The 20,455-nt window shown below is 42.2% G+C and overlaps 1 protein-coding gene across 2 annotated transcripts in view; it reads left to right on the plus strand.

Moving 5' to 3' along the window:
- ARMC2 (armadillo repeat containing 2) overlaps positions 1-20,455 on the plus strand; it is a 91,635-nt gene that overhangs the window by 54,213 nt on the left and 16,967 nt on the right. For both annotated transcript variants that reach the window (XM_054722043.1, XM_008156780.3), the window contains exons 11-12: positions 6,096-6,241; positions 9,972-10,071. In XM_054722043.1, coding sequence (XP_054578018.1) covers positions 6,096-6,241; positions 9,972-10,071 — 246 coding nt within the window. The remainder of the gene's footprint in view (positions 1-6,095; positions 6,242-9,971; positions 10,072-20,455) is intronic.

The raw sequence follows: 20,455 nt of genomic DNA on the forward strand, positions 1-20,455 counted from the left end.
CGGAATGCATAGTGTTTATTCTTTGGGTCTGCCTTTTTAAGTTTTTATTTTGAACTAAGTATAGATTTACAAGATGTTGAAAAAATAGCAGAGAGGTCCTGTGTACCCATCGCCCAGCTTCTCCCAATGGTGCCATCTTACATTACTAAAGCAAGAAAATTGATAAGAGTGCAACACAGTTAACTAGAATACTGTGTGTGGCGTATTTTGCTTATCAGCATATTATTTTTTAGATTAGATGAAACTTTTTTTAAAAAATCCTCACTTAATATTTTTTACATTGATTTTTAGAGACAGTGGAGGGGAGGGAGGGAAGGAGAGAGAGAGATATTCCAGATGATTGAGAAAATAAAATGCTTTTAGAGACAGCCAAATGGAGAGAGAGAGAGAGAGAGAGAGAGAGAGAGAGAGAGAGAGAGAGAGAGAGAGAGGAAGAGAGAGAGAGAGAGAGAGAGAGAGAGAGAGAGAGAGAGAGGTGAGAGAAACACATCAATTGGTTGCCTCTCGCAGGGCGCCTGACCAAGGCTGGGAAGCCACCCCGCAACCCAGGTACTTGCCCTTGACCAGGAATCGAACCTGAGACCCTTCAGTGTGCAGGCTGATGCTCTAACCTCTGAGTAACACTGGCCAGGGCAAAACGGCGTGTGTGTTTTTGTCATAATCTTTGGTGTTGGTTATTAGGCTTGCTAATTTCTTCATGATGCATTTGTTAGTGGGAAGGGGGCAGCTATTTTCTACTTATGACGTTTCCTGTATTTCTGTGAAGGATTCCCGGTAGTGTATAACTAACCAGCCACTCGCCCATGAGAGACTAGACAGGCAGAGCCTAGCTCTTCCCTTCCTTGGGGAGGAGCTACATATAGGCAACTCATTTTACCTGGGACTCTCCAGACACAACACGTCTGAAGATTTGGGGAGACTCAGAGGCCCTAAACATATAATGTCTGTGGTTTTGAACTTGGAAATAAGAGAAAAACTAAGGCAAATGGGAAAGGGCAGAAAGTGATCACCGTGGTTGAAGGATTATGGCTTAAGCTGAGGCAGGCATGCTTTCTAACCCTGAGCCCCCCAATTAGACTGGCCCACCGAGTCCCAGGCTGCCGCCGCCCCTGGGGGAGCAGGGGACACCTGTGCTCACCAACAGGAAGTGAGAGGTGGAGAGGGGCCAGAAGTGTTACACCAAAGGAAGTCTCCTCACAAGAAAGGCAGATCAAAAGCAAGAAATAAGTATTCCCACCCCTGCTATTTCTGGGGAGAGCCAGTTGCTTTCAACTGCTGTCCCATCGGCTTCAGCCTCATCCCTTGGTTGTATTTGTGTGGCAGTAAAGAAACGTCCCTGACTTTAACATGAAATTGTGAAAATCGGTGTTATCCCTGGTAGTTCTTAGTGCACTGCCTTTCCACACTCACTTCCCTTACTATACTGCATTGGCATTGTACATCGTTTATATGTCAATCAAAATGTCAGCTATAGTGATACATACAATGGCCCTGACTAGAAGAAGCAGCCACCTGCTCATTTTACCAAGGTAACTGACGTAGGGGCCATGAATGGATATCTAATAAACCCAGGCACATGTTAAATAGAGTCTCAAAGTAGGACACTGAGGGTTTGAGGAGGACAGAACCAGTTCCTGCTGACGTAGAACACCCACGGAAGGAATGTGCCCAGCAGGCTCCATAGCCAGGCAGCAGGCATTATCAAGGATTCCGAGTTCACATTACTTTCAGATGCATGTGTCTTAACTCCAGTGACATGCTTAGGAGTTTTTGGTGCCTGTGGTTTCATGTATATAGCAGCATCTTGTCATTGGTTTCTTTCGCCTTAGCCAGGACTGAACTAATCATATATGAGACAATATGAAACTTCTTGGGTTACCACAGAGGCTCTGGTTTGGGCATGTATGTGGTCTCAGTCGGGCACAAATCCAAAAACTAGATGTGCTTTTATTAACGGAGGGAGATGGTTTTGCTGAGGTTGGAAAATGGTGTGGCTTTGGTCCTAAATCACTTGACACTGTTCGTGGTCTCTGGCTGTCCTGTTTATTCTGTCACTTCATCAGGGGGAAGTGAACCATTTTGCAGTTGGCAGCTGAGATAAAGCTCGAGGGATTTTTGGTTATGGATATTGCAGATGATTGAGAAAATAGAACGCTTTCAGAGACAGCCAAATGGAGTGAGGGAGACAACAGACGAGGAGTCGGAGCCTGAGATGCCCACCTACCTAGTCACTGGTGAGCATTCTGGGCTTCGGTTTCCTCATCTGAAAAGTGAGGCTCATACTACCTTTCTGCTGGCCTCCTGGGGTTGGTTTAGGGAGCAAATGAGATCAAGCGCATGAGCTAGCTTTATGAACCATAAAGTAGCTGCTCAAATCCTTTTCATAATAGCATTCAAAGTGTAAAAAGAAATAAAACTGAATCTTGATGCTAATTTTGGTAGAGGAAGAAAAATACCTTTCAAACTATTAATGGTACAGTTTTCAATTGCATCATGTTCCAAAGATTTCTTTGAAAGCTGTTGGTTTTTTTTTAAATCGGGAAAATATTTCTTCAGCCAACAATGGCATGATTGATGGTAAAGTTCCCGGGCTAGCCACAAAGCCTTTTGAACTTCTGATGCACCAAAACAGGAGTTCTGTGGTGGCCTGTGATCTGGCTCCTCTGATCTGGGGCAGCTCTGATGGCTGAAGGCCTCCTGGGGAAGAATCTGGTGAGTTCCCTAGGGCCTGGGGACGCTGACGGGTGAATGGTTCAAAGGGAGGAGAGAGGGTCATCTACTGGGAAATGAGCAGTATAGAGAAGCTCAGGTAGGCCACCAAGCCTTCCCTACTTGTGTCCACCCCAGCGCGTAGAGAATGCTGGGAACTGGGCCACATCTGCTGGGCCTATGTTGTCATTCGTAAGTCTAGTGATCTAAATTGGGGGGTGGGGGGAGGGAGGCCCTTCATTTTTTAAGATTTCTTGTGTTTACTAAGGTTTTTCAATTAATCATTGCAAACATAATTTGAAATTGAGAATAAAGTACCTATAATCTCTTTGGAAAAAAAAAAAAGATGCCAAATCTTTTGCCTTCTAGTTTTGTTGTGTTAAAATGCTTGTTTGAGCCTCTATAAATCATCTAATCATGTCTTAATATAATTTTTCTTTTTAAAATGGGGCTCCCCATGTTGACTGCATAGTGAGAACTTTGAGGCTCAACTAATTCAATGTGAGATAGGATAGCTTTGCCAAGCTCACCAGGCATTTCACCTGGACATTCTGATTTTTTTTTTTTTTTTTTTTTTTTTTTGAGGAGGGCGGGGAGGGGGGAGGGATGCTAGAACCACTTATGTCCAGGAATCTGGGGAAATACAGAGAGAAGTAACTGCCTCAGAAAAAAAGTGAGCACCATGAAGTTGTAGAGAGTAGCTCAGTCATCTTCCAGCAGTAGATTAGTAACCAGAATTACACTGGAATGTTTTTTCCTTGATATATACCAAAAATGTAGGTCCCCTTTTGTCCCAGACATCATCTAATAACTTCTATTAAAGAAGAGCACATGACATTTTATTAATCCTCTTTGTGGGTTGTCAATTCCACATTCTTCTCCTTTTTCTTCTGCCCACTGGTTGCCTTCTGACTCAGTATAGCTGTCCCAAGGGGCTGCTCATTAAGACATGGGAAAAATAAGAATTGAAACTCATGTGTTTCTGTTTGCTGCATCTTGATGAGTAGCTAAGAGGTTGGGAATTGCTCCAGTTAGGAAGCTAACCAAGCATCTATGTAGGCATCTAACTCGTACTTCTTTTTTTTTTTTATAAAGTATTTGAGATGGCTTAAAAAGTTTATATACAATAAAATAGGCAAGTGCATAACCAAGTGGAGTCCGGAACATTATGGACTAGAATAAAAAGTTAAGAAAGAAGCAGATACATTTTTTTAAGCATAAGGCTTGGACTCGTGAACTTCTGCAGGCCCAGTGGGTGGGCCTTCCTGCGGGCTGGAAGCAAAGACTGCTACAGAGAACACGGCTCATTAATGATTTCCGCAAATTTATCTCTGTTAAAAGTTGGACCGAGGTTGAGAGTTAAGTGGGTTGACTTGGAATTTGCCTCTACTGTTACCACAGTATTTAGCTAGCCTCTCCTCCCACAGATCTTTTTACATTTTTCCCAGAAAAGGCCACTTGACTGGGCTCAGCATTCACCCCATACCCACACCCGCAGTGAGACTGGTGGCTCACAGCCAGCCTCTCAAAATGGGGGACCTTCAGGGCTGCATCTGCCTGGTGACCTCCTCCTGACCCTCCTCCCCCAGGGTGCAGACTCTGGTTTGCCACCAGGCCTCTGCTAATCCAGGCACTCTCTTGCCAGAGGCTCCTTAAAGGAAAATGCCTCCCTTTTTGTCTCCCTGTCCCTTCCCCACTTTCTGTCTTTATCTCCTTCTCCTCTTTCTTCCCTTTCTCCTTTTGTGTTTCATCCAGGCAGCTTTTCATGGGCATATTTGTTGTCCTCTGAGTAGAAAGAGGAACAAGAAATGGTTTGTACCCTAGAGGAGCTCATCATGGGAGAGAAGGTGCATGGAACAAGTAGCTATGTTTCTGTGATAGGTGAGATGTGGGCGTGAGCAGGATGGTTTGTTAACCTGGAAGAGGAAGTGATCAACCACTGATACATCTTCATGGGGAAGTGAGCTTGAGGTTGGTCCAGAAAATGAGCTGGAGGTGAGCAGATTGGAGAAAGGGCTCGGAGTGTGATGGAGGAAGACATTCTGGGCAGAGGCTTGGAACTGTGACATGACGAGGGCATTGTGTATGGTGCAGTCTAAATGGTGGGGAGGAGGAGATGGACCTGGAAAGGTGAACTGCAGAGAGTGAAGCGCCTTTAGGATGTGGACTTTGCCCAATAGACCACCAGAAGTCAGAGGAGGTCTTTGAACAGGGAAGAGTGGCTCTTGAGATGCTCCCTCTGGGAGACGCTGTGGGGAGATGAACCTGACAAGGCAGAGATGGGAAGGAGCCTGATCAGTGAGCTGTAGAGTTTGGGACAGAGCTGAAGAGGCTTAAACTGAACCAGCAACCTGGTGATGGAGAGAAGAGGTAGACCAGATGACTATTTGGGTGTGACAAGGAAAAGAGGAGTGCCTTTGTCCTATAACTAGGAGGAGATTTGGGACTTGTATCTCCATCAAGGCTACCTTGTTGGAGACCAGTGATCTGAGACCAGTGATCTCTCTTCTGCATTTTGGATGTGAAGTCCCACAACAAAGGTAGGGATGAAACCCAGGATTCTTCAGCTGTTGTTAGGTAATTGGCACCTGCAACGCCATTCCCACATCTCATCTCATTGAATCCTCACAACTCCTTGGCAATTATTACCACCCCCACTTTACCAATGAGAAAAAATGTGCTCTGGGGGGTTAACTAACGAACCCAAGCTAGTGAGTGGTGGGGCTGGGACTTGGCCAGGCCATCCAGCTCCTGATCTGACTCTCTTAACCAGTAACCTGACTGTACTATAGTATAAGGACAAATCACAGTGCGTATTAAGAGTATTAGATAACAACTATGTTAGTTTTATGGATTAAGTTGTTCTCTTCTCTATTTTTAGACAGAGGCTAAAGTAGATAGCTCTCCTGAACATTTTTTATAAAAATGAGACAAATTTTCAAAAAATCAATACTTGCCTCTTAGAAGAGAATGAATGAAACTAATGGTCTTAAATATTCTTTGGCCACAGCATTCCTTGGTGCTACTTTTAAGACTATGGGATGAGATGTTTCTTATCGGTAGAACTGATGTGGCATGTTGCAGAGTCACTAAAGATCTTATTTCTGTTGACAAACTCAGATGATGATTTCTGTAACCCTGGGGCTTTGGTATACTAATTGATCATTAACATGGATATTTCATTCTTTACCTTTGAACCAATGCCGGCTTTCTTTGTATTCATTTCTTGGTTTTCTTTTAATTCTATTTGTGCCTAGGCCCACGTTCTCTAGTGGGAGATGCATAACAAATATAACGAAACTTATGTGATGAATTGTGGTATGCTGATTAGTGTTGCTATGTTTTCCGGTTTTTTTAAAAAAGGCACAAACATGCTTTTATCCTAGATGACTGCTACTTTGAGAAACTTGGTTGATTCACCCCTAGCAAGAAGTAAATTGCTGAGCATCGGTGCCCTGGCCCAGCTCTGCACAGTGATGGAACAGTACACGAGTGACAAGGATGTCTGCACCAATATTGCCAGAATATTCAGGTAGGTAGACTGTGCAACAAGGTAGCCTTACAAAAATGCCAATGCTTGGATTTCAGGTTATCCTTAATATTTGTGTGTGTGGCTGGCAAGGAATCCTATTTTTGATTCTTACTTCACCTAGCAGCAAAGGCAAATCTAATGGCCCCAGTTTAAAATAAATGATTTAAACCCATGACTCCATTTCCTATGTATTTTTAATATGATTCTAAACTCATTGATTGTAAGTCACTTTAGTTCTTTGGTGAGTTGTGAGTTATCCTAGTGTTGTTACAAAACAAACAAAGATTTCTGTTAGTTTATTGGAGATGAAGCACTATTTCAAAAAACCATGGCAAACTTTCTGATACCCTTGGAAACCATACTTAAGGGTTTTAACTCCAAAAGGAGATCATTGCTGAGAAAGTCTGAAGTTTGTCATAGAAGTTTCATTTCTGTTGATTGGCTGAGCTTTGGTTCACACATAAACTGGTCATGTCCACACTGTACTGCAGAACTAATGATCATCTGAATCCAGGTTGCCTCAAAGCACGATGTCAAATTTCAGAACCACCTTTAAAGTATGCATTTATCCTTCCTCCTCACTGCTCTTTGCCGGTGTTTTTACATAATGATCCTTCTCAAGAGACCTGGCCCTTTCTTGAACTCTAGTAGTGTAGTTGTTTTAAAAAATAAAAAACTTCCTGAAGACTGAGTTGGTAATTGACCCCAGTTTGAGAATGTGACATCAGATTTGATCTCGTAGCACTGTACTTTCCTGAGCTTTGTTCTGGGTACTTATAACTCCCATTTAAAAGCACTGTAAATGATCAAGTTATTTTTGTGTATGGTGGCATGTGGGGATCCAATTTAATTTTTCTCCCAGATGGATAGTCAACTGTCCCAGCACCTTTAATTGACTACACCATCATTTTCCCCCCACTGATTTTACATGTCTAGTCAGTCAAACACAAGTTTCCACACACTTGTAGGTCTGTTTCTGGGCATTCGTTTGGTCTATTCTCAGACCAGCAGACACTGTTTTACTATTAAAGATTTAATTTGCCTGGCTATAAGATGAATCCATCACTTATTTTCTCCTTTAAAGTCCAAATTCTTCTCTTCTCTTCCTTATGAACTGGAAAATCAGCTAAGGTCCATGATAGGAACTTTGGGGTTAATCGAGGACCTACACTGAGTATGTAGAGTATTTGGGGTGGGAGTGGTAAGATGGACATCTTTATGATACTGAGTCTTTCATCCATAAACATTTATGATGTCTTATTTTCCTCTATATCTTCCAATAACATTTCATAATTTTCTCCAAAAGTATTTTGCACATCTTTTGTTAGATTTATTTCTTCATAGCTTTTGCTGTGATTATGGATGTAATCTTTTTAAAAATGGTTTTCTAATAGGCTGTTGCTGGCATATGTGAACAGTATTGATGTTTGACTATTAGGTATCCATGGATCTTGATGAACATTAGATGTAAGAGTTTATCTATAGATTCTCTTGGAGGATAATGTTTTCCCATTTATTACAACTCCTCTTCCATGTCCCCACCTCTTTCTTCTCGGATTGCTTAGGATGCCCCATACAAAGTTGTGAGCGTGTTTGGCCTGGTGTCTTTATCCCGACTTTAAAGGAAATAATTTTGTGGTTTTACCAGTTAAAAATAATATTTGTTGTAGGTTTTTATAGATACTCTTTAGAAGGCTAAGGAAAATTTTTGTCTATGAAGGGCTGTTAAATTTTCTTAAATGCTTGTCCTGAATCTATGTTGTGTGGTTTTTTGTTTTTTAATTTTAATGTAGTAAATTACATTAATAGATTTTTTTCATGTTAAACCATTACATTTTGCTAGGTTTAGTTCACTAACATTTAGTTTAGGATTTTTCATTTATGGTCATGAGTTAAAGTGACCTGTACTTTTCCTTTGTCATATTGGCCTTGTCTGGTTTTCATGTCAGGTTTACATGAACCTCATAAAACCAGTTGTAAAGTATTTTGGGGTTTTTTCTTTTCTAGAAGAATTTGTGAAAATTAAACTTACCTTTTTTTTGAAAAGCTTATAGAACTTGCTGGAGAAGCTATTTTATCCTTGTGTGAATGTGTGAATATTGTTGACTACTGAGTCACTTTCTCTATTGATCAAGTACCTAACCACATTTCCTATTTCTCTTTGTGTCAATTAAAAAAAAATTTTTTTTCCTATGAATTTGTCCATTTTATCTAAGTTTTGGGTCAAAGAAACATGAAAATTAAAAAGCACTTAGATACATTATAAATACTACAAAATACTACCAATCAACATTTTTGGGATATTGTTCCAAATACCCTCTTATCCATCTCTAATTATGTCCCTTTTTATTTATTTTACTTGTTTAACAAATACTTTATAGTGCCTACTACATGCCAGGCAATAGTCTAAGCACTTGCCAACTACTAATTGATTTACTCCTTGTAACAACTTTAAAAGACAGGAACTGTAGTTATTATCCTCATTTTATATGTGGAAATTGAGGCGTAGAGAGATTTGGTAGTTCTTCCAGGGCCACACAGCTAGTAAATCAGAGTTTCAATTCAAACCAGCTAGTCTGGCTCTAGAGGTCATACATTTAACCACTATTTACACTACCTCTTTATTGTTAATATTGATTTTCATTCCTCATTTTGATTATTTTTGATGTTTCTCTTTTTTTAATCAGTCTTTCCAATTTTTTACCAGTTTTTTGCAGAACCAATAGATTTATTGATCCACCCTACTGCATGTTTATTTTCTTTTTTATTACTTCTGTTCTCATCCTTATTTATCCCTTTTATCTACTTTCCTTGGGTATATTTTTCTTTTAACTGTTTTAGTTAGAAACTCAATTCTTGTCTTTTCAACCTTTTAAGGCTTTATTTTTTTTTTCTAACAACTGCTTTAGCTACATCCCAACAATGTTGATTTGTAGTATTTTGTAGTATTTGTAGTCTATCTAAGTGCCTTTTTTATTTTCATGTTTCTTTGACCCAAAAATTGTGCTTTTAAATTTCCAAAAATGTATTTTTAATGAATTTTAAATATTTATTTCTAATTTTATTTCACTGACCAGAGAATGTGATCTGTGAGATACCAATTCTCAAAAAATGCACTGAGACTTGTTAATGGCCTGGTACATGGTCAAGTTTTTAAAATAGTAATGATGTTTTACCTATTAATCTATCAATTAATGAGAAATGTATAAATATCTCCCAATTTGATGAAAGTTTGTCCATATTGCCTTGTTGGTTTTGTTGGTTTGCATGCTTGCTTGCTTTAGAAACGTTGAAGCTATTCTTAAGGCTTTTTGCCTTCTGGTCCGTTCTGCCTGACATTAGTATACCAGTAGCAGCCTAGTGCGCACCCCTAGCACATTTGCTGCTGGTGGGGCCCCAGGGGATTCACTGTTGGTATCCAACCAGATTTTGTCTAAATTTCTGGACCATGATGTGGGTTGTGAAAATTTACACCATGTGCATGTGTTACAGGCTTCAGGCTTCTGTTTATCAAAGAACCTTTCTTGTTTCCCCACTCCATGCCCCCAGAGCCCACCGCAGACGGCAAACCTCCCCGAGGCTTCTCTGGCCTGGTGTGTGGACTCTGTCTAGACTCTTTTCATGCACTGGGCAATGCTTTGAAGATCTGCTTTTAAAGTAACACAATGTGTACTTGAATTTTATAGAAAAACAAAGTTTATTTTTATTTTCCCATTTGGCATTTCTGCAGCAAACTTACTTCTTACCGTGACTGCTGTATTGCCTTGGCCAACTATTCCAGATGCTACGCCTTGTTTTTGAATCTGATAAACAAATATCAGAAGAAGCAGGTCAGTTCTTCGTGCATTTAATCCTTCAGTGTGTCTTTGTATCGGTGTATTCATGTAAGCCCATGTTGAATGACTTGATGTTTTAAATGTAAAGGTTTCTATTAGAAACTTCCATTAGATGTGTAATGGGCTGCCCCAGGAGGCAAAGAGTTGGGGAAGGAGTAGTTTGAGGCAGAAAAGGCCTCAATAAAATGTCCATGTGGTAGGAGGATTCTTGACTTGGGGGGTGGGGCTTGGACTACCACAGCCTTGTTCTTCCCCTACATGAGAATCACCATGGAGTGAGGTGGGGGTGCACTGGTTATTTCCAGACCCCACCCAAGCCTGCTGAGTCAGATGGGTGGGGAGGGGCCTGGCCATCTGCACATCAACAAAAACTATAGGGACTTCTGATATAAATGAAGTTTGGGATATCCCTACACTTGGTATACTCTAAAAAGTCTTCTGGCACTGAAATTCTCTATTTCTCTGACCTTATATTTAGAAAATAAAATTTCTACATAAGTATTTAAAGGAAATAGTTTGGTTTTAATGAGTTGGGCAAAACCATGTATAGTTGTTTAAAAAAAGGAAGAACTCGCCCAGCTGGCGTGGCTCAGTGGTTGAGCGTTAACCTATGAACCAGAAGGTCATGGTTTAATTCCTGGTCAGGGCACATGCCCGGGTTGTGGGCTTGATCCCCGGTGGGGGGTGTTCAGGAGGCAACCTATCAAAGATTCTCTCTCATCATTGATGTTTCTATCCTTCTCTCCCTCTCCCTTCCTCTCTCTGTAATAAAAAAAAAAAAAAGGAAGAACTCACAAAGACTTCTCCTTAATAAAACTATAATACTTAGTACAAATATAAATTTGTATTATAAGTTTTTGAATAGTCATTAAATGCAGTCCAATTATATTCACCTTTATAAATGATCAAAGTGACATCAACTCTTTATTGGAGACATTTTATATATGTGGTTAATTTTCAAAATCATATAGTAAATTTCATCAGTTAACAAATAAGTTATGTACATGCTAATAATATTTGTTTGTTATTATATTAACCATATCAAAGCCACTTCACAACATAATCCCTATTTGCCACAAATAGCATTAAGCTTATTTTTACTCAGCCAAGTACGAAACTGGGTAAAAATAACGAAAATGATAAAATTTGTCAGATTTTTCACTATTATTAGCAATTTATTAAAAGGTTGCAGGTCTCTTTTTGGTGATATGAATGACAGAAAATTCTATGCTCTTACTATATAATTTACATTTTAAAGATGATAAAATCTTGCTTAAAGGTTTAAGTTTTTATTTAATTGTTAAAAACTGATTTTCAAATATGCATTTAAGTTTCTGATTTTGAGTATTTGTCTTACAAAGGCTTTCCCTATGTACTTTATATTTTCTCTAAATTACATACTTTGAAAGATTTCAAGGTATAAGAATTTGCCTTTTCAAAGAATGAATTTGATTAACTTACCTTAAAGTATTCACAATCTCCTGTTAATGTAAGTGTCCATTAAGCATTTATTATTTTAGATTTTGGTACAATATATTATCAGAACTAAAATCTTTGGACAAGTGAATTAACCCCATGAAAAGCTTAGTCATACCTACTGGTTTCTTTTTTAGGGAAAAAACTAAACTGGTAGAAATGCTAAATACCATAGTATTAAAAGTATTATTTTAGATTATAAAAAAAGATTTAGTTTTGGATATTACTTTGTAATTTTATGTTGTGAATTTACTTCATGGACTTTCACTGTAAATTTATTTTATCATCATTATTCTTTTTTGCTCTGGTTTTTTTGATCATACATAACTTAGATGACGGTTACTGGAGAAAACCTCTTTGCCTTGCACTAGAATTTTCAAATGTGGATGAAAGAAAACACTTGTTTTTAACAGTTTGATTTCAAGTTGTCATAACTTATAAAGAAAGAACATCCATCAGTTGAGTAGTGACAAATAGCCTTATGGCATTACTAGTAGATACTATTTGTCTCTCTGATTGTAGCTTAGATGAAAGCCATGTTTAATAAACAGACAAAAATTCTGGTATCTTGCCAATATGAGACACTTGATGTGTCAGTATGGGAAGGGTATGCTTTTTCTGGTTCCAGAGACTAAATGGCTTAAATTCTAATTGGCATAAAATTTACCACACTTCTCACTGAACTACTTGTCACCTTAGTCCAATAGTTATCTGCAAAGCAATATTGGTGTTTAAAAGCCATATTTTTCTCTATTGATTTACATTATAATTTTGTGTTTCTATTAAAATTATTTTGATCCAAAGAACAAAGAGCACCTTACAAACTATGTTTGGTAACATGCTGTTTATTCAGAACCATCAAGAAAATGCATAATGTATCCCCTTAATCACCAAACTTATTTCAATCATTGTGGTGAGAGTCACATTCAAGTATATCACAAAAGATATTAAAAATAACCAGAGGCTCTTTGTCTACCCTGGGAGCACGAGTCTGTCCATGAGGTTCTTTAAACGTTTGTGTCTTCTTGCTGTAGATTTCTCTCTCTTCCATTTCTCTTGGTTGTTACCTCTGCCTTTGGTGATGGTTGCCTGCCTTTGGCAATTATGCATTTGCTTGCAATTACTAGGTGGACATCATAACCACACTTGTTAAAAGTAACACCTACAAAGTCTGAAATAAAATGGAATACGAAGAGGCCCTTAATGAGAAGGGCCTAAGAGACTCTGATGAAATCTCTCTGGTTACATCTCGTCCTCAAAAGCAGGTTTATGTTTCAAGGTGCACCTCTCACGTCCCCTTCTCCGGGAAGCCTTTCAAGACCAGTCACTTCCTCTCTCATCGGGGCCTCATTTTAAAGACTTTCACGCGGCTAGTCCACCTAGCTAGTCTACCCGGAGCTAGGATCCAAGCCGTAGGTCCGTGATGTCAATAACCACATCACTGCGATTAAGAAAAACTACGCAAAACTTAGAAATAGGGTGTGGCGTGGGAGACTGCCTGTCCGGACAAAGTCATGCTGGGGCGCTGTTTCACCGGCAGCGCTTATTCTTGAGGAGAATGTGTCTGTGTTTAAACTTGCTATTTAGAGCCCAGACACCAGAAAGCTACACACTAACTTGTAGGTTTCTCTCTGGCAGACAAGATAACCTCAAAAGTTATGGTTTTATTACCCTGCAGGCCAGCGATTTTCAACCTTTTTCATCTCCTGGCACACATAAACTAATTACTAAAATTCTGCAGCACACCAAAAATATATATTTTGCTGATCTGACAATAAAAATAGGTATAGTTTTGATTCATTCACACTGGCTATTGTGTTGGCTGTTGTCATTTTTTTATTTGGCAATCTGAGGGAAAAGAGGTCAGTGCCCCTGACTGAATAAATAGTTAGGTATATTGCATGTTTTAAACATTCTTGGGGCACGCTGGTTGCAAATCGCTACTGTAGGCTATTAGCCAGGTGTGTATCTAACTAGTAATCTTATCCCAACATGCTTCTTAATGCTTATAGACACCCAGTTCTTTGGAACCAACTTTATCGTTGTATTGGATCCTTCATTAATGAGATAATTTTTTAATGTGTTAATTTATATTTGTATGAAGGTCATGTTGTTAGCGTTCCTAAAATTATACTTTGACTTAATACTGTCTTTTACTTGTACTAGAGAATGAAATGTTACCATTTTGAGCCAGCTTTGTTTGTTTTTTGGTTTTCTTTGTGAGAGAAATAAATACATAATTTATATTTTCTTCAAAACCAAACTATTGTAGAAGAGCAGGGAAATTGTTCAGGCTACAAGGAAGTTGGTGGGTGTCCCAACTACTTGCTAACATCATTAACCAAAAGCTCCCATCGGTCTTTATAAATACGTCTTTCTTTTCTGATTCTGCAAATGGTTATCACTTGTGTAGCTGCCTCACTCACTAGTGGGAGTTCCTGAAGGACACAGGCCCTGTCTTGATACACCTGAGATGATGCTTGACATTGTAGGCTTATGATGTGTATTTGAAGAATGAATTTTGAGTATGTAAAATGTTTTGAAGTCTGTAAAGTATCATAAAATATTTCTTATAGTACTCTAGTGCTTCTTCCATAAATATTTACTTCTCCTTAGTTTGGAGGAGAAAAAAATAATTCCACCCCCCCTCCCCTACTTTTCGCATTGGTGGGCTGCCTTACACAACAACAAAATAGAAGCGATGGATTTTAAACTACTTCAGATGAGCACGGCATGCTCACATTCCCTTGGCCCAAGTGGCCAGTGGGATACGATTTGATTTCCCCCCCTTTCCTAGAAAGAAAATTAATTTCCAGAAATTCTACACCATGATCTGAGTCTATTCATCTGTGGTGGCTGAAAACTTTGCTACACCTGAGGTTTCCTTGAACAGTTGAGGTTTGGGACTGGCCTTTGAAACCTACATCAGCTCTCCGGCAGCTTCTTAAACAGAATGATCGCTTCCTATAACTATTTTTGTTTCAGCTCCAGGAAACGTTTCTGCAACACTGATTGTGGGTTGCAGACATAAACTTTAGAAGCTTTGTAGTCTCCAAATAGACACAGCTACCATCAAGTGACGAAACAGAAAGAGTCTCTACACCTTATCTTTGTTCTGAGGGCTCCGCATTGCCTCGGTCTTAAAAGCCTGAAGACTACATTTGGAATCGGCAGAGATTTCCGTTTTCTGAGACTCACTGTTCAGTTAAATCATGCTAATGGCTAACTATATTTTCAAAGAACAGAAACAAAAATCTTAAAAGAAAAGAAGCCCCTCTCTAGTAATAAATGACATATCGCACACACGCCTCTTTAAGTGACCTTATCACCCGGGTGAGGAGCTTCGCTGGAGGGTGACCAGCTGCTTCCACAGGGGAAATCCTGCTTGGGACCAAGTAAGCACAGGGCTGCTGGCCGCCGGGAGAAGCAGACTATTCGCTCCCCCATCTGCTGTTGTTTCCCGTGAAAAGAAAAGAACGTAGGCGAGAAAATGCCAAAAGTAACTTTTTTCCTGTTTCTTGACATTATGCATATTCATCTCGTGTCAAGGTAAAGTCCGACTTCAGCGTATCAGAATGGGTCTTTTCAAAATCTGTCTCTATGAGATTTTCACTTTTATTTTCTACACATCTGTGTTGTGAGAATTATTAACATGGAACATAGGTGATTCTTATAAATCGACATTATAAAAACAATCGCTGTTAAGGTGGTGAGATTTCTAATTCTTTCTTGATTTAAATCAGCGGCTTATCATCAGAGTCACCTGGGGAGCTTTAAAAAGCCAGGTTCTCAGGCTCCACCCTGGGAGGCCCTGACCCAGGGCTGGGCTGGGCCCAGGAACCTATTTTTAGGAGGCTCCTCCAGGGATTCAGATGCACAGCAGGCTGGGGAACCTGTGGTATAAAGTAAGGTGGGTCCTTAACACATTTTTTTTCTCTCCAATATTAACAGCAGAAGGTTTTCTACAAAACCTCGAGAGATTCCAAAGTGATCGATCCAATCAGCCACACAGGGTCAGTCTTCCTCTGCAGGCGTGCGGCTGGGAGTGACTCTCACCGAGTAGGAACCACATTAGCTGTGCCAGGTGTTGGTGTACGTTTCCCCAGTCCGTGGTGACAACCACAGGCCTTTTGCCTTTCGGACCAGCAGCCGAGGGGTGCTCTTAGCTAGAGAACACGGGATGGTGCCGTACACCTGACTTGTGTCAAAACAAGTGGTCCTGGGCCCAAACGCACTGACAACGCTGATACCACGTTGATAGCCATCATAGTGATGAGGCTCGGGTGCTGGTCAGAGGGGGCCACTCAGGAGAGCTGAGCACAGGCCCTGCTGTGGGACTCTCACCGCCACCTGCCGGAGGGAGAACTCATCAGCCTCCAGTTGGTTAGATCAGCCATGAGTTGTTGACTTGTTAGTGACACAACCACCAACTTTTAATTTAAAACTAGAGGCCCGGTGCACGAAATCCGTGCACTGGGTGGGGGGTGTCCCTCAGCCCGGCCTGCACCCTCTCGCGGTCCAGGAGCCCTCAGGGGATGTCCGACCGACATCCTTAGTGCTGCTACGGAGGCTGGAGAGACTCCTGCCACGGCCGCTGCTGTGCTTGCCAGCTGTGAGCCCGGCTTCTGGCTCACTGACCACCAGGGGGCAGCTCCTGCGTTGAGCATCTGCCCCCTGGTGATCAGTAAACCTCATAGCGACTGGTCGTTCCACTGTTTGGTTGATTTGCATATTAGCCTTTTATTATATAGGATCGTCACAAAATATTCCTGCAGATAATCCCGCTTTGAGAAACTTCTGTATATACCCATATCTAACCTTTGGAAGTTTGCAACAAATAAATCTGAGGGACATTAGTTCATGTAAAATAAAACGTGGTCAGGTTTATACCACCCCTCTTTGCACAGGGGCCGGGGCCTGTCTGTACAGGGTGGTCACGGATGAGCCCGGGGTTCCGTTCAGCAGGGGTCTCAGAGACCAGGGATCCACTCCTCCCAGCTCTAACGAAGGGCTTCGTCAGGGAAATGACTTTAGCTCATGTCTATGAGGTTACTTTGTCCAAGGTCCATGGTACAGCCAATAACCCCGGTTGCCATATACATAAAAAGTGAGACCAAAGCACAACATTTCAGTTGGCTTAATGCCATTCGAAAGCTAAACCTCAGCATTAGGTAAAATATCTATGAAAACCACTGTCCGGAACTCAATTAAATGACAAATTCCACTTAAGAAATGTGCACGTATTGTATGCTTGATGGTGGGAAATGCGTTTGGTGCAAACCAAATGTGAAACAGATGGGCTAGCAACGAAGGAATGAGCGGCGGACAGCGGCCTCGCACAGCGGAGCCAGGAGCCTGCCCCGGGAGGTGCCTCTGCCGCCCGCGTGGCTGCATTTAGCATCTCCGCAAATTACGTTCGGGTCTGTTTCTTGAAAGAACTTAAAGGGATTTTTCTCATTTCTTCCGTAAATATCTGCCGGGCAGGATATCTGATAAAAATGCCTCAAATATGACTTTTAAGACTGGCAATATTTTGCAAAGGTCATGGTCCCAAAAAAAGAACGCTTATCTATATTCCCGTCACTCATGTCTATTGAACAACTGCCTGGCTAACCCTCCCCACCTTTAGAAAGGTCCGGTTGGTGGGGAGGCGGGTTAAAACACAGCTTCCAGAGGCAGGGCCATCATCAGAGCCTGCGCAACCCTGTCCGGGAGCCACCAGACATGTCCTTGCTTGTGCTGCTTTGAAAGTCATGCCTCTCATTCCATTCGGACTTCCCCTTAAGCGCCGTCTCAGCCATGTGAGCGCCGTCTGATCTGGATGCTCGGGCACCGTGGTGTTGGAAATGAGACCTGGAATGACTGGACAGTGGGGGCTGCGGCACACAGGCACCTGCCACTGTTCTCGCTGTTCTTCTCTGAGGCAAGCACAGCTGCGCGGCCGCCCAGGGCTAGCATGACCTCTCTCTCCCCTCCATCCTCTTTGGAGCCAGAGAGGGTTGGTTAGGCAGGCCCCTCCACCTCTCACCCTGGCGCCTTTATATGGTGACTTGGCTGCAGCTCCCCCTCTGCCTCCCGCCTGGCAGGAGCGAGCCCTGTGGCTCTCTTCCCAGGCCCTCTGCAGGCGCGTTCCCAGTGGGTGCCGAAAGCATTTGGCTGAGCTTGCTCCTTTTTTTGAGCCCTGGCCTTGGTCTGCACCCCTGACCGGGCGGGCGGGCAGCACAAGCCCTCCGCTTGTTCCTTCTCTCCCGCTCCTGCTGCTTTGCCCTTGTGGAGCTGGCTCCTCCCCGGCTCAGCACGGAACCCAAAAGCCTGGCTCACAGAACAGGACACAGCGGGATTCCGGCATTGGCCTGGTGCTCAGAAGCAGGCAGTGCGGTGATTTTCAACCTTTTCTATCTCATGGCACACAAAAACTAATTACTAAAATTCTACAGCACACCAAAAAATATATGTTTTGCCGATCTGACACACACAAAAAAAGGTATAATTTTGAGTCATTCACACCAGACAGCTTTTGCCATTTTTTTATTTGAGAATCTAAAGGTAAAGAGGTCAGTGCCGCTGACTAGTCGGGTATTGCATGTTTAAAAAACGGGTGGTGCCCTAATCCGGTTTGGCTCAGTGGATAGAGCGTCAGCCTGCGGACTCAAGGGTCCCAGGTTCGATTCCGGTCAAGGGCATGTACCTTGGTTGCGGGCACATACCCAGTAGGGAGGTGTGCAGGAGGCAGCTGATCGATGTTTCTCTCTCATCGATGTTTCTGATTCTCTATCCCTCTCCCTTCCTCTCTGTAAAAAATCAATAAAATATATTTAAAAAAATAAAATAAAACTAAAACTAAAAAACGGGTGACACACCGGTGGAAAATCACTGACAAGCGGATGCTCAGTCAGTGAGTGCCGATGGAACGGACAGATGGATGGAGGCATCAAGTATAATCTCTCCTGGTTTTTAAATGATTTTCGACTAGATTCTGGGTTTTGAGTCTCCAGCATCCCAGATCCTTCCATTGTACACGGTTCGGCACTTACGCAAACTGTCGGCCCACTTTCCGTGTACCCTAGGGTTCGTTGGCATTTTTACAGCAGTGCGTCTATCTTCTAAACTGGAGAAACTCACCTGGTCTCCTGGCCACCTGTAAGCTCAGTTCATGTCCGGGTTTGAATGAGGGTGGGAGGTTGGGCAACTGTTATAAATTGCAAATCCTGATTCAGCTCTCAGATCCAGACTGCACAAGAACTTTCTAACCAAGGTTTAAACAGAGCATGCTGGTGAACTCCATTTTCTGGTTAAGCACACTGACAACCCCTGCCATTTAAACCGGTTTTAAAAAATCTGCCTAAAAGGCTGTTCTTTACTTAGAAGTACTCCTCTACTAAGTGAAGTAGAACATCGTTTACTAGTCTTCTTTCTGTGACCGCCCGAGGTGGTCCCTTCCCCGGGTCACCGTGATGCACACCAGCTATTCTGAGGTGGGTAGGAAGGGTGTGGGAGTCAGGGAGAAAGGCGTTCCCTGTGGCTGGCTGTGGGCAGGGAGCCGTGTGAGGTCAAGCAGAATTGGTCCCATGGGGCCAGGTGGATGGAGGCATCAAGTATAGTCTCTCCTGGTTTTTAAATGATTTTCGACTAGATTCTGGGCTTTGAGTCTCCAGCATCCCAGAGACCGTTCCATCGGCACTCACTGACTGAGCATCCGCATGTCAGTGATTTTCCACCGGTGTGCCACCCGTTTTTTAGTTTTATTTTATTTTTTTTAAATATATTTTATTGATTTTTTACAGAGAGGAAGGGAGAGGGATAGAGAATCAGAAACATCGATGAGAGAGAAACATCGATCAGTGCCTGAGATACTTGGCTTTGACACTTGATAGGCAGTGGACGTTTTGAGCAAGGAGATGGCGTAGGAACTGTTCTTCCAGAAGTGGTGTTCACGTTGATCTCACAGGGAGGAGCTCGTCAAGGGTCTCGGACCAGAGTCTCCCAACAGGTTAACCAGAGCGAGCATGGGAAGGAGGGAGCTGGGGGAGATTTTGAGATGATGGAGCAGAGGGAACCTGGTGACTGGTTGGCGAGGGGAGTGAGACAGGGAGGCATCAAAGATGTCCCTTGGGCTGAGTCTGGCAGGTGAGGAAGATGAGGGTCATTGGGAATGAGGAGATGGGCTGGTGGTAGTTTTGGCATCTACCCAAGTCCTGCCTCTTCTCTTCACCTGTGTTGGACTTTGGGGTCAGTGGGCCTCTGGATCAGTTGCCAGATCTCCGAGTAGAGGGACATCTCCTTCTGTGACTGGAGGCCAACCTCTCTCGTGTGGAAAGTAACATTCAACGCCCACTACGGCTGCTGCTGGGAACGGACATGGACCTGGGAACGGACATGGACCGTTGTGCTCAGCAGCGTCCTGCTCCTTGTTTGGTTCCAGTGAAAGCAGCTTTATCTGCAGCCCCGTGGGCCTCACTCAGATTGCGTAACATGCTGACTCATTAGGGCACAACACATGTGAAACCAAAGAGAATATCCCACAGGCGGTAGCTGGGAAGCACCGTTGAGGTCAGGCTTCTTACAGTGGGTGTACCTGTCTGAGCTCTGGTTGGCCACAGCTGTTGCTAGGCCGATGCCATTTTAAGCAAAATTAGAAAGTCATTATGAACTGGTTCTACTAGACTGCCTTTAAAAAAAAAAATTCTCTCTCCTATTTCATCTTCACTTTGCAGTTTCATAGCTGTGGTAGGAATAAGCAACTTTGGGTTAAATTTAGTAGAAATGCCATGAAGGAGCACTGTCGATGTGTATGTAGTTCTCAGATACTGTCTGAGAAGGAAGGAGAGAGTTGTACCTCAGAAGAGAATTGCACATGGAACGAGTTTCCTGCTGTGGAATCGTCGTCTCTGCAAATCAGTGA

This window comes from Eptesicus fuscus, chromosome 10 (genome assembly GCF_027574615.1).
Source record: "Eptesicus fuscus isolate TK198812 chromosome 10, DD_ASM_mEF_20220401, whole genome shotgun sequence".
Classification (NCBI taxonomy): Eukaryota; Metazoa; Chordata; class Mammalia; order Chiroptera; family Vespertilionidae; genus Eptesicus; species Eptesicus fuscus.